This window comes from Pezoporus wallicus, unplaced genomic scaffold (assembly GCF_028554395.1).
Source record: "Pezoporus wallicus isolate ANWC-B61680 ecotype Strahan unplaced genomic scaffold, APGP_CSIRO_Pwel_v1 contig_14776, whole genome shotgun sequence".
Lineage (NCBI taxonomy): Eukaryota > Metazoa > Chordata > Aves > Psittaciformes > Psittacidae > Pezoporus > Pezoporus wallicus.
Window position 1 is genome coordinate 29,507 of NW_026639263.1, and position 16,880 is coordinate 46,386.

General features: G+C 65.1%; 3 protein-coding genes across 3 annotated transcripts; 2 read left to right on the forward strand and 1 right to left on the reverse strand.

Moving 5' to 3' along the window:
- Nucleotides 1-1,891: 1,891 nt before the first annotated feature.
- LOC130601725 (inhibin beta B chain-like) lies at nt 1,892-4,473 on the forward strand. Its single transcript, XM_057413997.1, has 2 exons — nt 1,892-2,595; nt 3,204-4,473. The coding sequence occupies exons 1-2, from the start codon at nt 1,938-1,940 to the stop codon at nt 3,989-3,991; spliced, it is 1,446 nt and encodes a 481-aa protein (XP_057269980.1). The 5' UTR covers nt 1,892-1,937; the 3' UTR covers nt 3,992-4,473.
- Nucleotides 4,474-5,718: 1,245 nt separating this feature from the next.
- Nucleotides 5,719-7,878, reverse strand: LOC130601726 (uncharacterized). Its single transcript, XM_057413998.1, has 2 exons — nt 6,525-7,878; nt 5,719-5,992 (listed from the first exon to the last, which is right to left on the reverse strand). Exons 1-2 carry the CDS (start codon nt 7,871-7,873, stop codon nt 5,872-5,874), a joined length of 1,470 nt encoding a protein of 489 aa, XP_057269981.1. The 5' UTR covers nt 7,874-7,878; the 3' UTR covers nt 5,719-5,871.
- An 841-nt stretch (nt 7,879-8,719) lies between these two features.
- Nucleotides 8,720-16,874, forward strand: LOC130601724 (single-stranded DNA-binding protein 4-like; the record flags this gene model as incomplete). Its single annotated transcript, XM_057413996.1, has 12 exons — nt 8,720-8,881; nt 9,429-9,501; nt 9,651-9,712; nt 10,424-10,508; nt 14,237-14,326; nt 15,815-15,880; nt 16,020-16,079; nt 16,194-16,263; nt 16,381-16,451; nt 16,537-16,604; nt 16,691-16,736; nt 16,842-16,874. Coding segments are annotated over exons 1-12 (780 nt in total), but the record flags the coding sequence as incomplete, so codon positions are not given.
- Between the last annotated feature and the right edge of the window lie 6 nt (nt 16,875-16,880).

Consider the following 16,880-nt stretch of genomic DNA (forward strand, 5'->3'; position numbering starts at 1 on the left):
GCTCAGCAGCGCACGCTGGGAGCTTTGCCTGGGCTTTCTGGGCAGCCTTTGCCACCATTGGCCTCCTCATGGTGCAGTGTGAGGTGTCCTTGCCCAAGGCAGGGGGTTGGAACCGGAGGATCTGAAGCTCCCATCCAGCCCAAACCATTCCATGACTCTCTGTGATGTTTCAACACCAGAGCCCCCAGTTTCTCCCCTGCTCGCTGCATGTGAAGGGGCAACAGCACCGGGGCATCAGCTCCTCCTCACCCTCAACCCTGGGGTTGGCCTCTCCAAGGGCCGGGAGTCCCCGACCACCCACAATCCCATGGCCAAACGCTCCTATTAACCCCTAGATCCATAGCCCAGGACCTTGCTGAGGGATGGATGCGTTAACCAGGGAGGACCCTGCATCCCGGTGGGAAGAGGCGTTGGACAAACCTGACCTTCTGCTGCCGGTGGCCCAGGAAGGACCGGAGGAAACGTGGGAAGCTGCTTACGCACTGAGCCGCGCTGTGCAATCGCGTCGTGCTCGCCGATGGGGAGGACACGCTGGGAGCGTTTCACAACGGCACCGCAAGCCCTGCTCTTAAACCACGGCTTTTATGGCCCTTGCCGGGCTGTAAATCCCCAGCTTCCACCCCTGGCGCCTCTGGGGAGGAAACATCCGGCTTTGGGATGCTCGGATGCTCCCGAGCGCAAGGCTCTGCATCCCCCGCGGATGGAGCTGGTACCACGCAGAGCACCAGGACCCGCTGCAGACCTCAGGTCTTGCTCAAGCCCCAGGCAATGGGGTTGCTGCTGGGTCAGGGCCTCTTCCTGCTGCACGGCTCCACTTTGGCTTTGGAGGAGCTTATTTAGCACCTTGCTGATGGTGGAGGGTGCTGGTGCCCCCCGGGACATGGGGATGTTCATGGGGATGTTCTGCTGTGGTTGCTACCCAGAGGTCTGTGGTCCTCCCGCGGTGATGGTTCTTCTCCCTCCTTCCTTGAATTGAGGAGCTGGAGCGTTGCAATCACCCCAGGAGAAGGGAGCAGTGTGGGGTCAGAGCTCCCTAACTCTCCTTGGAACACACAGGAATGCCTTGAGGTCGGGAACGAAAGCACTCACTGAGGAGCCAACCCCTGGTCCAGCTCCCCATGGGAAGATGCTCCTGGGGGGGGGGGGGGGGGGGGGGGGTTGTTCATCCAAGGGAGGATGGAAAGGCAGGAGTGGGGCTGGAGCTGGCTCCAAGGGGAAGCAGAGGATCAACAGCCACAAACCACGGGATCACTGGAAGCACGTTCCTCCCGTGCTACGGACCGGCCGCTTGGCTTTGCGTCGGGATACTTGGGAATGACCTCGCCTGCCCCAGCTGGCGCCGGGGGCACCCTGCCCCTTGCCTTGTCCAACCAAGGGGCTCTCGTGTCCTGTGGTCAAAGCATCCCCCAGGAGAAGGGGAGAGGCAGCGGGTCCCGGCCTTGTGATTCCCACCGTGAGCTTTCCCTTTCCCGGTGCGATGCTTCCCGCTGGCTCCGGGCCATCCCGGCGTGCCCAGGGATGACGTAACACCAGCCATGGTTGCTTCAGGAGGGCCTGGACGTGGGGCAGAGCCATCCCTCAGCGTGCAGGAGCCGCTGCTGCAAGCCGGGCTGTGGTGTCATCAGCCGCTTTGGGAGGCCAAGGTCCAACTGATCCGCTCCCTCCGTGCGTGCGCCGGCAGGAGCCGGGCGCTGCTTCCCTGCTCCGGAGGGGTTCTAGGGAATGGGCCGTGCGCCGGGCTCAGCGCAGCACCGTAACGGGGATCCATGTGCCAGCGGGGACCAGCGGGATGGAGAAGGCAGCTTGGGATGCAGGGATGGAGGAGCGGCGCCTGCCTGCGCATCGTCCTCTCCATCACCCCTGCACCCATCGGATGTCGCCTACGGACGCTGGTCACTCACCAATGGGGCAGGAGAGGTGCCAGATCCCCCCCAGCCATGAGCTGGCGCGGTGATCCATGGGGAAAACCAGGCGGTGGAAGGGAACTGTTTGTGTCTGAGGAAAAGGCTGACACTTATTCATCTCCACAGCTGCAGAGCAGCCTCGCACATCACCCGGCTCCAGCACCACCAGTGCATCCCATGCAAATTCCCAGGCGGAAAGGAGAGATTCCTGCTGGGTGTTTCCTCCGGCGTCACCCGGAGGGCGGGCAAAGTTCGGCTCCTATAAAGCCAGGTCAGGTCCACTTCATTCATTCCCGGGGCAGCACCGCCGGGAGCTGCACGTCCGAGCCTTTGCGCAAGAGGATTTTGCAGCTAAATCCCGCTGGGAATTGCGCGATGCCGAAGGCGCTGCGGGATGTCGAGGCTGCCCTCACCTGCCTCCAGCTCCTGCTGCTCGTCACCGGCGTGGAGCTGAGGCCCCACACGTGGGATGGGGACAGGATCCAGCTGGAGGCCATCAAAAAGGGGATCCTGGCGCGGTTGGGAATGCCGGCACCCCCCGTGATCCGGCACCGGCTGGACCAGGAGAGCATCCGGAGGGCGCAGCAGCTCTACCAGCGCACGGTGGATGAGCTGATGCAGAACCGGAGCCGGGAGGAGGAGGAAGGAGCCGTGCCCAGGACCAGGCGCCTGCATCGCCTGACCCCCACATGTAAGCGATGCCGTGACTCCGTGTGCATCCGTGACCCCCATTCCCACCCTCCCCACACACACGTGTGTGTGTGTGTGTGTCCCAACGTGTCCCTGCTCAGGCACATGAGCGTGTGCCGGGACATGACTGGGCATGAACAGCGGTGGCTGTGCCCATCCTTATCCCGGCTGCTTCCCTTGTCCTGGCACTGGGGCGGAGCCACTGTTGGAGCCGTTCTGCTCCAGCCCACCCAACATGGGCAGTTTTGGGGTGAAAGCAGCAGTTTTGGGTGCTCGGAGCGGGGTCTGGGCTTGCATCGGGAGCTGGGGGGATGTAGGGAAACATCCCGCTCCTGCCACGTGTTTGGGGGGGGTACAAGGGGGTGTGGGTCACCCCAATGGTTCCTGGGGCACCATCTGCTGTCCCTCAGCAGTCCCGTCCCCCCCCCCCCCCGAGGGATGGTGGGTGCCGGGTGCTGTGGGGATGAGGATGGGGCTTCCCCGTCGTTGCCTCCGCATCCCTGGGGATCTCTGGGTGATAACGCGGCGGGGGAGGCTTGGCCGCGGGACAGGAGCCGGTCACGAGCTGCCGGGCAGGATTGCGGGCTCTTACATCAGCTGTCCCCGCAGTGCTGCGCCGGCCGGACCTGCCCCGGGAGCACCGGGACCCGCCGGGACACGGGGACGCCGCCGGCCCGCACCGCTACCACCTCCTGCTGTCCCGCACCGAGGCTTTCCAGCGGCAGCTCCGGGTGGTGCAGGCGGAGCTGAAGCTCTTCAAGCCGGGATCCCCTGGGGTGTCCCCGCTCCGCTCCTCGGTGCCCCCCCGCGTCAGCATCTACAGCGTGGGGGGGGCTCAGGGGACCCCCCAGCTCCTGCAGAGCCAAGAGCTGGACCGGGATGCTCCAAGCCTGGACCTCACGGCGGCCGTTCAGCCCTGGGCTGCCGGTGCCGAGGACTCCCTGCGCCTGGAGCTGCTCTTCAGCACCGACGTCTCGGCCTTGCTGCCCTCCTCCTCCTCGGAGACGCTGGTGCTGGAGGTGGAAACCCACGAGGCCGGGGGCCGGGGGGCCCGGAGAGCCCGGGGGCTGGAGGAGGAATGCGGGAAGAGCGATGGGAAGTGCTGCCTGAAGTCGCTCAAGGTTTCCTTCCAGGACATCGGCTGGTCAGACTGGATCATCGCCCCCAACAGCTACTACATGAGGTTCTGCGAGGGGTCCTGTCCCCACAACTACAAACCGGCCAGCATGCACGCCCAGATCAAAGCCCGCATGCACTCCCTCTCCAAAGCCACCCCCCCGCCCTGCTGCGTCCCCGCAGGATACGACCCCATGGTGCTGATGCACTACAACAGCGAGGGCAGGCTGGTCTCCACGGTCTTCGAGGACATGCTGGTCACCAAGTGCCACTGTGCCTGATGGCATCGCCCCCAGCTCACACCGTGCCCTGCTGCCACTGGGCAGAGGCTCCCGGCAGCTCCAGCGTCCCCAAACCCAGACCCCATGGCATGAAATGCCTCCGTGCTGGCATCGCCTCCAGCATCCAGCTCATCCTCAGGGTCCCTGGTTGTGACTCCCCCCTCCGCAGGCCACATTATTCCCACTTCTTGTTCCTTATTTAAAGCACATTTTATGTGGGAGGTGGATCCTTCCCACCCAAGAGACCCCAAAAGAGGCTGAGGTGGGTCTGTCCTGGGTGGCCACAGCCCACCCCTTGCCTGAGCATCATCTCTTCTCTGCTTAGAGACTTATTTATACAACCCTCTTATTTATTGCTAACTTATTGTATTTTATAGCAAAGCACCTTTCTGGGGAAAAGGTGGGTTTTTTGGTGTATTTTCTATTTTATATATTTCTATAAACCAGAATTATGGGAATGAATAAAGAGATGGGAACAGGGATCCTGCCTGCCTCTCCTGCCCCACCGCCCACCATTGCAGTGGGTCACCTTCAGCTCTTCACTTACCCCCTCCATGGGTGACCAGCCAGGAGCTGATTCTGTATGGATTTGCTGGTGGCTCCCTTTGGATGAGTGGGGCCAGCTCAGCCCATCCCACCCTGCCGTGCCAGGTGAGTAATGCCTGGGCCGTGCTCCCAAAGACCTTTGAGCTGTCTGTGGCCTTGAGATGGGTGCTGGGCACAGCCTTGACCTCCCCCAGGCAGGACATTGGGCCAGGATGTGGCCACTGCCCCTTTCCAGGTACCTTCAGCTGTGGGACCGCATTGGGATGGGGGGACCACGGCTCCCCCAGGCTCTGCCACCAGGCAGCGTCCCCCAGGGACTCATTGCACCTCAATGGGTGCTGGTCCTGGCTCCTCTCGGTCCTTTCCCTGCTTCCAGCACATCCCAGGGGGGTCCTGGGCTGCCCAGACCCTTGGCAGCTCCTGGGAGGGATCCTGGGCTTGAGGAACAGCAAGGACGGGGACCTGAGGGACACGGGGTTGGGGACGTCCAGTCTGGAGATGGGACCTCTCCTCTGGGGGCATGGGCTACGGGGGCCTGTCCTTGAGGCTCTGGTCCCCTGGGACACCCCGCTCTGGGGACACGGCCCCTGGGACCTCCAGTCTCATGTTTAGAGCCACCCCTCTGTCACCAGCATCCCTTATCCGGGGATGGCAGAGGGATGGATCCCGATGGGAACAGCACCAGCCATGCCAGGGGCAGGTACCCCCATCCCTGCCCAGGGCTCCCAGCAGACTGGGCCATTTAAGCTGATTAAACCACTTAATGGGGCCCGGTGGAGCATCACCAGGGATGGAGCCCATGGAGGGGGAGGACTCCCAGACAAGGCCGTGTCCCAGGATGCCGATCCCCTCAGGGTGCAGAACCGGGAATCCTGCAGGAGCGCTCCAAAAGAGGCTTCTGCTGCCCCCCACAAGGGCAGATTTAGCAGGGAAAGGGGTGGCGAAGGCGACGGCGGGGTTGGGCCCAGTGTCCAGATGTCCCCAACCCCAGGCACACGTGCACCCCATCAGCAGCTGAAAGGGGAACAGGAACCGTGCGCTGCTGCGGTCACCCCGGGGGCCCTCACACATGTCCCTGCTCCGGGATGCTGCTGCCCATGGGTGCTGTGTCCCTGCTGTCAGAGGAAGCACCTCAGCCCTCAGCTACTGAAAGGGAGCAGGGTGAAGGAGGGGCCGGGGTGCATTAAAATAACCGCGCTGAGAGAGGTGTCCATGGCAGGATGTGAGCGGAGAATGTGCGTGTCCCTGTCCCAGCCATGGCCGGACCCACGGAGCCCACATCCATGGGGAGCGCCCATCCCTGTCCCCTCTGTGCTGGGGTCATCACAGGAGCATCACTGGTCAGGGGTGATGTAGATGCTGTCCTGGCAGAGGCTCAGTGCGTTGACATAGACGGGCTGGTCCCAGACGTCCTCGCTCCGCGGGGAACACTCATCACCCACCGGGACCTGCGGGCTGGGACACGGAGGTGGCACCCGCTGCCCCGGCCGTGGCATGGGCCCCGTGGGGATGGGACGTGTGGGGTAGGGTAGAATGGGACAAGTTGGGATGGGATGACATGGCATGGCATAGCATGGGATGGGATGAGACAGGATGGATGGAAATGGGCTGGACAGGGTGAGATGGCACAGCATGGCATGGGATGGGATGGGACAGGATGGATGGGAATGGATTGGGCAGGGTGAGATGGCACAGCATGGCATGGGATGGGACAGGATGGATGGGAATGGATTGGGCAGGGTGAGATGGCACAGCATGGCATGGGATGGGATGGGACAGGATGGATGGGAATGGACTGGGCAGGGTGAGATAGCACAGCATGGCATGGGATGGGATGGGACAGGATGGATGGGAATGGACTGGGCAGGGTGAGATGGCACAGCACGGCATGGGTTGTCATGGCACGGGAGTGCAGGGCATGGTTCAGCACAGCGCAGGAAGGGACGGGACACACCTGGAGCAGCCGGTGCCGGCTCCAGAACCTCACCTGTGCCGCTGCCATCCCGGGGTCCATCCCTGCGCGGTGGCTGTGGCTCTGCGGGGGCTCACGAGCACGTTCTCATAGTCCGGCGCGGAGCCATCGGTGCCGTCGATGCCATCGGCCCTGCTGACGTACCGGGGCTGCCCGTGCGCAGCCACCGCGTCCCACTTCGCCCCCCCGACGCCGGCGGCCGCCGCTCTCCTCCGGTGCCAAACCACGGCGGCCACCGCCAGCGCCAGGGCCACGACAGCCGCGGCCGCGGCCGCTCCGGCCGCCAGCACCGCTCGGCCCCGGCACTCGGAGCCGTGGAAGTGGGTAACGTTGAAGCGGCCGCGCTGGGGGTCGAGGCAGTGGCAGCGGCAGGCGGCGGGGGAGCAGGCGCAGGGGTCCAGGACGGTGCCCACCACATCGCAGCGGCACGGCACGGCCAGGAAGCGCAGCCGGGGCTGGAAGGCGGAGCGGGGCACGGCGGGGAGGGGGTTCCCGTCCAGCCACAGGCTCTCCAGGGCCGTGCTGTTGGCGAAGAAGCCGTCGGGCAGGTCCCGCAGGCGGTTGTGCCGCAGCAGGAGCTTCCGCAAGCCCCGCGCCCCGCTCAGGAACGGGGCCGGCAGCTCCCGCAGCGCGTTGTGGGACAAGTCCAGCTCCTCCAGCCCCGGCTCGACGCGGGACGAGGGGCTCAGGGCTTCGATGCCGTTGTGGTCCAGCCACAGCCGCTGCTGCCGCTGGAAGAGGCCCCAGTCCAGCTTGGCGCAGTGAGGGATGGTTTGGGTCAGATTGAGCTCAAGGGGGGCGTCCGGCGGCACGGTGAAGCAGGGGGACGCGGGGGGCGTGGGGGACACAGGGGACAGGGGGGACGTGGGGCACAGCAGCAGCAGCAGCACAAAGGGGGCCATCGGGTGCCCCATGGCCCCTCCAGGTACCTGGGTGGGAAACGAGGGGTCAGCAAGACCCCAGTTCTCACTGAGCCTGCCTGTTACCCCTCCCAGTACAAACCAGTGCAGCCCAGTTTGGCACCCGCCCCTCTCCCGCTCTGCCCAGGCAGGGCAGCACCCGGGGGTCCCAATGGGTGGTGTGTGTGTGTCCATCCCCAGCACCCAACTCGCCTGCACTCCGGCCGCTCCTCCGCAGGGCACAGAAGAGGAACAGGCGGGTCCCATCCTGTGACAGGATGCAGCCGGACCCGGGGGCTGTCTCAGGGTTTGGGGTGGTGTTGCTGGGTGCTGAGCACCCCAATGGCCCCGCCTGTCAGTACCGTGTGCCCTGGCTCCGTCACCTCCGCGGGCACACGCGTGGGGACACACGGACACACACACGCATGTGCTGCTGCACGCTCGCACATACATGTCAGTGCACATGTGCTGGGTGCTGAACACGCTCGCAGGTACACATGGGCACATGTGCACAGACGCCGGCTCAGTGAAGCGGGTTTGGGGGGGATGCCAGGGTCTCAGTGATGTGTTGGGGGAATTCGTGTAGGGGCCCGGCTAGGATCGGACCCTCCCGGGGTGCTGGCACCCGTGGGGGGCTCTGTTTGGGGTACACTGTGGGGAGGGGACCCCCCCTTGCAAAGGGACCCCGGGGCTGGGTGACTCCATGCATGGTTTGTGTCCGTGTCCGCATCCCGGTGTTCCCCATGCCCACATCCCCCTGTGCCTCCCTCTCAGTGTCCTGTGCCCCTCAAGCCCCCCACGTCTGTGTCCATCCCCCCCCATTCCCGAGTCCCCCCCCCCATCCGCGTCCTTCTGCCTTCACCGTGCCCATGTCCCCCCCTCGCGTCCGTGTCCCTCCATTACCACCGCGTCCCTCCCCACCCCCGCTGTCCGTGTCCCTCTCGTAGCCACCCCCTCGTGTCCGTGCCCTCCGAGAACACCGTGTCCGTACCCCCCCCGCCCGTGTCCGTGTCCCCCCATCTCCCTTCCGTGTCCCACCCCTCGTGTCCGCGTCCCCCCCATCCACCATCCCCCTGCCCACCCCCACCCTCCGTGTCCCTCCGTGCCCACCCCCCCTCCCCCTAGCCTCCCCTGTGGCTGCGCCCACCCCGTCGCATCCCTCTCCCCCCCCCCCGATCCCCATAACGCCGTCGGTCCCCACCACCCTTCGCCATCGCCCTTTTAAGAGCGGCGGGCGCGGGCGTCGCTGCTGGAACAGCCGCGCGGGGGGAGGCGGCGCGGCGGTTTCAAGCTCCCCCGCGGGCGCGCGGCCGGAGCCGCCGGGGCCGGGGCCGGGGCCGGGATGGCGGCGGGGGGGGCCCGGGAGCGGGGCCGGGGCCGGGGCCGCTGACAGCCGGGGCCGCGCCGCCGCCGCAGCATGTACGGGAAGGGCAAGGGCTCCGGCGTGCCCTCGGACGGACAGGCCCGGGAGAAGTGAGTGCGGCCCCGCAACTTTGGCCGGGGGAGCGGGCACGGAGGGGATGGCGATGGCGATGGGGGGGGGATGCCGGGGGGCGGGCGGACCCCCACGGCCCCGCCCCGCCGGGGAGCCCCGGCTGAGCCGGGCACCGGGAGCCGCGGGGTGACCCGGGCCAAGGGACACCCCCCCCTCCCCCCGGCCCCGTCCGGGCACCGGGAGCCGCTCCCCGCCGCGTTCCCCGCCGCCGGCGGTGATGGAGCGGCCCCCGCCGCGCCTCCGGTCCCGTCGGACGCGGGACCAGCCCTGAGTCATTGCCAGCCACGGGACCCGCGGTGGCCCCCGCCGGGCCATGGGGCCGGGTGGGACCCGCGGTCCCCGCATCCCCCCTCGCGGGGAGCTGACATCGCTCCCGCTCCGTCCTGACCGGGGAGCGGGGTCCCCGCTTTCGGGGTCTGCGGCTGTCGGGGGGGTGTCGTGTCCGTCCCGTCCCGTCCCCCCCCCCGCGGCCATGGGGGTGTCCTCCGGTCCCTGACCCCCGTGTCCCGGTCCCCGTCCCCGCAGGCTGGCGCTGTACGTCTATGAGTACCTGCTGCACGTGGGGGCCCAGAAATCAGCCCAGACCTTCCTGTCCGAGGTAAGAGATGGAGGGGGGGAACACACACACACACACACACAAACCCCTCCCGATCCCCGCTCCATCCCATGGGATTGGGGGGCCCGGAGCCCATCCCCGCGGTGTCAGGCCTGCCGGTGCCAAGCCTGACCCCGCATCCCTCCCCACAGATCCGATGGGAGAAGAACATCACGTTGGGAGAGCCCCCCGGCTTCCTGCACTCCTGGTGGTGGTGAGTCGGGGATGGACCCCCCCCCTTCCCTTCACTTCCCTTCCCATGGGGCTGAGCTGGGGGCTGCTCTGCCCCCCCCACTGCCACCACATCACCTCGTACCCCATAAACCTGCCGCTCTGCTTTTCCCATCAGCGATTTGCCCCCCCGGCCCCTCCAGATGGATCCAATTTGGCACCAAGCATGGGGCGGGAGGGGGCTCCCGATATGGGGCTTGTACCCGCACCCGGGGGGGGGGGGCAGGAGATCACCCCTGGGATAGGGGATGCTGGGGAGGGGGGGAACCCCTCGTGCAGTGGGGGTGCAGGATGCGGCCGTGCCACGGTTTGGCCATTGCCAAGAAGTGATTTGTGGGGGGGGCACAGCTCCCTCCTGGCCATTAACCCTCCCGCTGCCAGCACCCCCAAAGCAGGGGGGAGCACCCATGAATAGCGCTGTGGTCCCATCCCTATACCCAGCCCTGCAGCCGGGGTGGGGGGGGCGCGGGCAGTGGGACCCCCCCAATCCCATCCGGCCCCGGGATGCTGCAGCCTGATGTAAAGTCCCAGGAATTTGGGCTCTGGCCGTAGCGACCGTTTCCAGGGAAAACAGGAGGCAGCGGCGGAGCTGGGAGGCCCCAACACACACGGGGAGGGGGGAGGACGGACATGGACACGCACAGGGACATTGGGGGGGTTCTGACCCGTTGTGTCCCCCCATCCCTCACTCCAGTGTGTTCTGGGACCTGTACTGCGCCGCTCCCGACCGCAGGGAGACCTGTGAGCACTCCAGCGAGGCCAAAGCCTTCCATGACTACGTGAGTACCGTGGGGCTGGGGGGGGGGGTTCTGTGCCCACTGTGACACCCCCGGACCCAGCACACCAGGGGTTAACACCCGGCCCCAGCCCCTGACCTATTTGCAGGGGGATGAAGGGGGGGGTTAATCCCTGGGGGCCTGGCTCAGCCCCCCCCTGCATCCAGCCCCATCCCGTGGATCGCATCCTGTAACCGGTTCCTGCTTCCCAACTGGAGGCACCCCAGAGGGGTTGGGGTGTCCCGTCCCCCCCCCACCACCTCACCCAGTGCTCCAGGACCAGTGTGGTCATGGGGTTCAGTGGGACACCCCCACCGCTGCCGGGGGTGGCAGGAGGAGAACTGGGTCCTGGGGACTGGCTGTAGGGGGCACCGTGCCTTGGGATGGGGCTGGTGAATGATCCTGCGTTGTGGGATGCCATGGGGTCTGTGGTGCTGTGGGATGCAGGATGCTGTGTGGTCCATGGTGCTGTGGGATGCAGGATGCTGTGGGGTCCATGGTGCTGTGGGATGCAGGATGCTGTGTGGTCCATGGTGCTGTGGGATGCAGGGTGCTGTGGGGTCCATGGTACTGTGGGATGCAGGATGCTGTGTGGTTCATGGTGCTGTGGGATGCAGGATGCTGTGTGGTCCATGGTGCTGTGGGATGCAGGATGCTGTGGGGTCCATGGCAGTGTGGGATGCAGGATGCTGTGGGGTCCATGGCGCTGTGGGATGCAGGATGCTGTGTGGTCCATGGTGCTGTGGGATACAGGATGCTGTGTGGTCCATGGCGCTGTGGGATGCAGGATGCTGTGTGGTCCATGGTGCTGTGGGATGCAGGATGCTGTGTGGTCCATGGCAGTGTGGGATGCGGGATGCTGTGGGGTCCATGGCAGTGTGGGATGCAGGATGCTGTGGGGTCCATGGCGCTGTGGGATGCAGGATGCTGTGGGGTCCATGGCAGTGTGGGATGCAGGATGCTGTGGGGTCCATGGTGCTGTGGGATGCAGGATGCCTGTGGGGTCCATGGCGCTGTGGGTTGCAGGATGCTGTGGGATACGTGATGCTGTGGCATGCAGGATGCTGTGGGATGAAGAAGGCTGTGGGATGCAGGATGCTGTGGGATGCAGGATGCTGCAGGTCAGGCGGTGCCATTCTGTGTGGGATACATGGTGCTGTGCAGTAGGGGGTGCTGATGGCTGCAGGATGCCATGGTACCCATGGCACTGTGGGATGCAGGATGCTGTGGGATCCATGGCGCTGTGGGATGCAGGTTGCCACAGGGCACACATTGCCCTGACCCTCTCCCCCATCCCCCTGGAGAGGGGCTGGAGCTGCCCCCCCATCCCTGGGTTCTCAGCCCCCCCCACCCAGCAGCACCCATCGCTGCAGGGGGGGTGCCTGTGGGTGCGTGTGGCTGTGCCAGCGTGGGGGGGGCTGCAGCAGCCCCCCCCCGGCCCCCGGCGCTGTGCAGCGCTGATTTCCATGCTGGAATTAATGAGGCTGCCGGTGCGGTGACGCCGAGGACGCGGCGCGGGTCAGGCAGCGTTGCCATGGCGCTGGTGCCTGGCAGGCAGCGCTGGGGACCCATGGGGGGAGCCCCCCTGCACCCCCCCCCCCCAGTGCACCCCCACCCTGTGAACCCCTATCCTGGGGTCCTCACTGCAGTGAAAGCGGTACCCATGGGGTGAACTGGGGGTCCCGCCATGGAGCCCCTCACCTCACCCCCATGGGTGCTGCTAAGCGGCCCCCCCACAGTGCACATGGGACCCCCCCCCCATGAGCATCGTGGGGATGAGGACCCCATCACTTGGGGGGCTGGCAGTGGGGACAAATGGTGGCAGCAGCCGGCCCCACGCTGGGGACTGGGGTACCCTGGGGTGCATCGGTGTGGGGAGTCCCGTCCCCCCCCAGCCTGCACCCCCCCCCATGTGTGTCCCCCCCCCATTTTCTCCCTCCTGACCTTGAGCCTGCAGGAGGAGCCAAAACTCCCCAACCTGTTGCCATGGCAACTCTGCTTTGCATCACTGAGTGATGGGGGGGCAGTTCAGTCCCTGCCATGGGGGGGGCAGCACCGTCCCCTCTGTGGGGCTGGAGCTGGGGGGCAGCGGTGGCCCCACTGTGGGGTGTGTGTGTGGGGGGCCTCTGCCTTGGCTCTGTCCCCAGGGTTGGGACAGGGATTGTGCCTGCCCCCAGGCAAAGGCTGCCCGGCCCCCCTGGGCAGCGCTGTCCTGGACCCATGGCCATGGGTTGATGCTGGACATGGACACAGCCATGGGGTGATGCTGCTGCCATCCCACCCTTCACCCCTCCTGGCAACCCTGGGTGATGGGGAAGGACCCCTGGGACCTGAGACCTGTCCCCTGTGCTGTGCCAGGGTGGGCACTGTGATGGCTCCATGATGAGCACCACGATGGGTGCTATGGTGGGACCATGGTGGGTGCTATGGTGGGACCATGATGGGTGCTGTGATGGGACCATGATGAGCGCTGTGGTGGGACCATGATGGGTGCTATGGTGGGACCATGATGGGTGCTATGGTGGGACCATGATGAGCACTGTGGTGGGACCATGATGGGTGCTATGGTGGGACCATGATGGGTGCTATGGTGGGACCATGATGAGCGCTGTGGTGGGACCATGATGGGTGCTATGGTGGGACCATGATGAGCGCTGTGGTGGGACCATGATGGGTGCTATGGTGGGACCATGATGAGCGCTGTGGTGGGACCATGGTGGGTGCTATGGTGGGACCATGATGGGTGCTATGGTGGGACCATGATGAGCACTGTGGTGGGACCATGATGGGTGCTATGGTGGGACCATGATGAGCGCTGTGGTGGGACCATGGTGGGTGCTATGGTGGGACCATGATGGGTGCTATGGTGGGACCATGATGAGCGCTGTGGTGGGACCATAATGGGTGAATGGGTGCTATGGTGGGACCATGATGGGTGCTATGGTGGGACCATGATGAGCACTGTGGTGGGACCATGATGGGTGCTATGGTGGGACCATGATGGGTGCTATGGTGGGACCATGATGAGCGCTGTGGTGGGACCATGATGGGTGCTATGGTGGAACCATGATGAGCACTGTGGTGGGACCATGATGGGTGCTATGGTGGGACCGTGATGGGTGCTGTGGTGGGACCGTGATGGGTGCTGTGGTGGGACCGTGATGGGTGCTGTGGTGGGATCACCATGGGTGCTGTGGTGGGACTGTGGTGTGCTCCATGGTGGGCACTCTGATAACCATGCGTGTCCCATGTGTGACCCATGTACATAGCATGACCCGTGTACATACCACGACCCATGTGCCCAGATGGGGGTCTCGCCCTCCCCATCCCCGTTTCCACACCAGCAGCCCCCACGGGTGCCCCATCCCCATCACCCATCAGTGGTGATGCCGCCCCTCTCCAAACACATCCAAGCCCCCCCCCGCGGGGCTGGGGGCAGCCATGGGGCGCTGCAGGGCCCCCCGGGTGGAGGGGGCAGCTCCAGGTCCGTCCGTCCCCCCCCTTCTCCTCCTCCCCTACAAATTGGAACCAGTTGTGGAGGGGCCGAGCCGGTTTCCGGCGCATTCCTTCCCTGCGCGGCTCCCCTCGCATGGGGCCGGCAGCGAGAGGGGCCCGCGCCCCCCGCCCCGGGATGGGGACCCCCCCGCTCGGCTCGGGGGGAGCAGGACGGGGTCTTTCAGGGCACAGCCGCTGCGGTGCTGCCCCCCCCCCCCCCCCCCCTTTCCCCGCAGAGCGCGGCGGCGGCTCCCAGCCCGGTGATGGGGAACCTGCCCCCCGGTGACGGCATCCCGGGGGGGCCCATGGCCCCCGCCTTCTTCCAGGTACCGTGTGTGTGTGTGTGTGTGTGTGTGCTGAGAGAACACGTGTGTGCGTGACCTTAGTGTGTGAGTGTCCTTAGTGTGTGAGTGTCCTTAGTGTGTGAGTGTCCTTAGCATGTGCATGCACTCAGTGTACGTGTCCTTAGCATGTGCGTGTCCTTAGTGTGTGCATGTCCTTCGTGTGTGCCTGTCCTTAGTGTGTGCATGCACTCAGTGTACGTGTCCTTAGTGTGTGCATGTCCTTCGCGTGTGTGTGTCCTTAGTGTGTGAGTGTCATTAGTGTGTGCGTGTCCTTAGCATGTGCATGCACTCAGTGTACGTGTCCTTAGCGTGTGCGTGTCCTTCGTGTGTGCATGTCCTTCGTGTGTGCGTGTCCTTAGTGTGTGCATGCACTCAGTGTACATGTCCTTAGTGTGTGCATGTCCTTCGTGTGTGCATGTCCTTAGCATGTGCATGCACTCAGTGTACATGTCCTTAGCGTGTGCATGTCCTTAGCGTGTGCATGTCCTTCGTGTGTGCATGTCCTTAGCATGTGCATGCACTCAGTGTACGTGTCCTTAGCGTATGCATGTCCTTAGCGTGCACATGTCCTTAGCATGCGCGTCTCCTTAGCATGTGCATGTCATTAGCATGTGCATGCATTCAGTGTACATGTCCTTAGTGTATGCATGTCCTTAGCGCGTGTGTGTCCTTAGCGTGTGCATGTCCTTAGCGTGTGCGTGTGCTCAGTGTGCATGTTCTTAGCATGTGCATGCACTCAGTGTGAGTGTCCTTAGTGTGTACATGTCATTAGCGCGTATGTGTCCTTAGTGTGTGTGCGCTCAGTGTGCATGTCCTTAGCATGTACATATCATTAGCGTGTGCATGTCCTTAGTGTGTATGTATCCTCAGCGTGTGCATGTCCTTAGCATGTGCATGCACTCAGTGTGCATGTCTTTAGCATGTACGTGTCCTTAGTGTGTGCGTGCACTCTGTGCATGTCCTTAGCATGTGCATGTCCTTAGGGTGTGCAAGTCCTTAGTGCGTGTATGTCCTTAGTGTGTATGTATCCTTAGTGTGTGCATGTCCTTAGTGTGTGTGTCCTTAGAGTGTACATGTCCTTAGCGTGTGCATGTCCTCAGCATGTGCATGTCCTTAGTGTGTATGTGTCCTTAGCGTGTGCATGTTCTTGCTGTGTGTGTCCTTAGAGTGTACATGTCCTTAGTGTGTGCGTGTCCTTAGTTTGTGCGTGTCCTTAGTTTGTGCGTGTCCTTAGTGTGTACATGTCCTTAGCGTGTGCATGCTCTTAGCATGTGCGTGTCCTTAATGTCTGTCTACCTACGTGTATGCGTGCCCTTAGCGTGTGCGTGCAGCTGGGGGGGTATACATGACCCGGCCCCCCCCCGCCCCACTCAGCCCCCTCCTGGGGCCAGCCCCACGTCCCGTGCGCCCCCCCATGCCCCCCATCGGGGTGCCCCCCCTGCCCATAACCATGTTCTGTTTCTCTTGAAGGGACCCGCGGGCTCTCAGCCTCCGCCCCACAACCCCGGGCCCCCCCTGCTGGGGCCGCACAGCCAGGTAAGGCTGGGCCCCCCCCCCCCCCAGCGCCTGCAGGAGAGCCCCGGTCCCCCCCGGCCCCCTCCCGGCCCCGCCCCCCCCCAGGGTGATGCTGCCCCCCCAGCCCCAGCTCACCCCATCCCTGCTCTGTCTCTTGCAGCCCTTCATGTCCCCCCGGTACCCCGGCGGCCCCCGGCCCCCGCTCCGGATGCCGAACCAGGTGAGGTGCTCAGAGATGGGACCCCCCCCATACCCCCCCCCGCCCCCTACAGTGGGTGCAGACCCCTTTGGGGGGGGGCCGCAGCTCCTCACGCGCTGTCCCCCCCCCCCGCAGCCCCCAGTGGGTGTCCCGGGCTCGCAGCCGCTGCTGCCCAACGCCATGGACCCGGCGGTGCGGTCACAAGGTGAGTTGGGGGGGGGTCCCCTGTTTGTCCCCCCCCACCCCGCACACCCAGGTCGGTTATGGGGGGGGCTGTGGGGTCTCACGGCTCCTCCTCCTCTGCCCCCCCCCCTTTGCACAGGGCATCCTGGCATGGGGGGCCCGATGCAGCGCATGAACCCCCCCCGAGGCATGGCCGGCATGGCCCCCCAGGTGAGAGCGCAGGGATGCAGGGGTCGGGATGGGGATGGGGGGCAGGGACAGGGATGTCCCCGCTGACCCCCAGCTCTCCCTGCAGACCTATGGCAGCGGGATGCGGCCCCCCCCCAGCTCGCTGGCCGGCCCTGGCATGCCCACCATGAACATGTAAGAGACCCGGAACCCCCCCCGGATCTTCCCCCCCGCCCCGAGATCACCGGGACCCCCCCTCACCTCTCCCCATTGCCTTCCAGGGGTCCCGGTGGCCGCGGGCCTTGGCCGAACCCCAACGCCAACTCCGTAAGTTGGGGGGGGGGGGGGGGTTGCAGGGGATGGCGCCATGGGGGTGCTGGCTCTGCCCCACCCCCCCCATGATGAACACGTACCCCCTTTCTGTCCCCCTAGATCGCCTACTCCTCCTCGTCCCCCGGGAACTATGTGGTG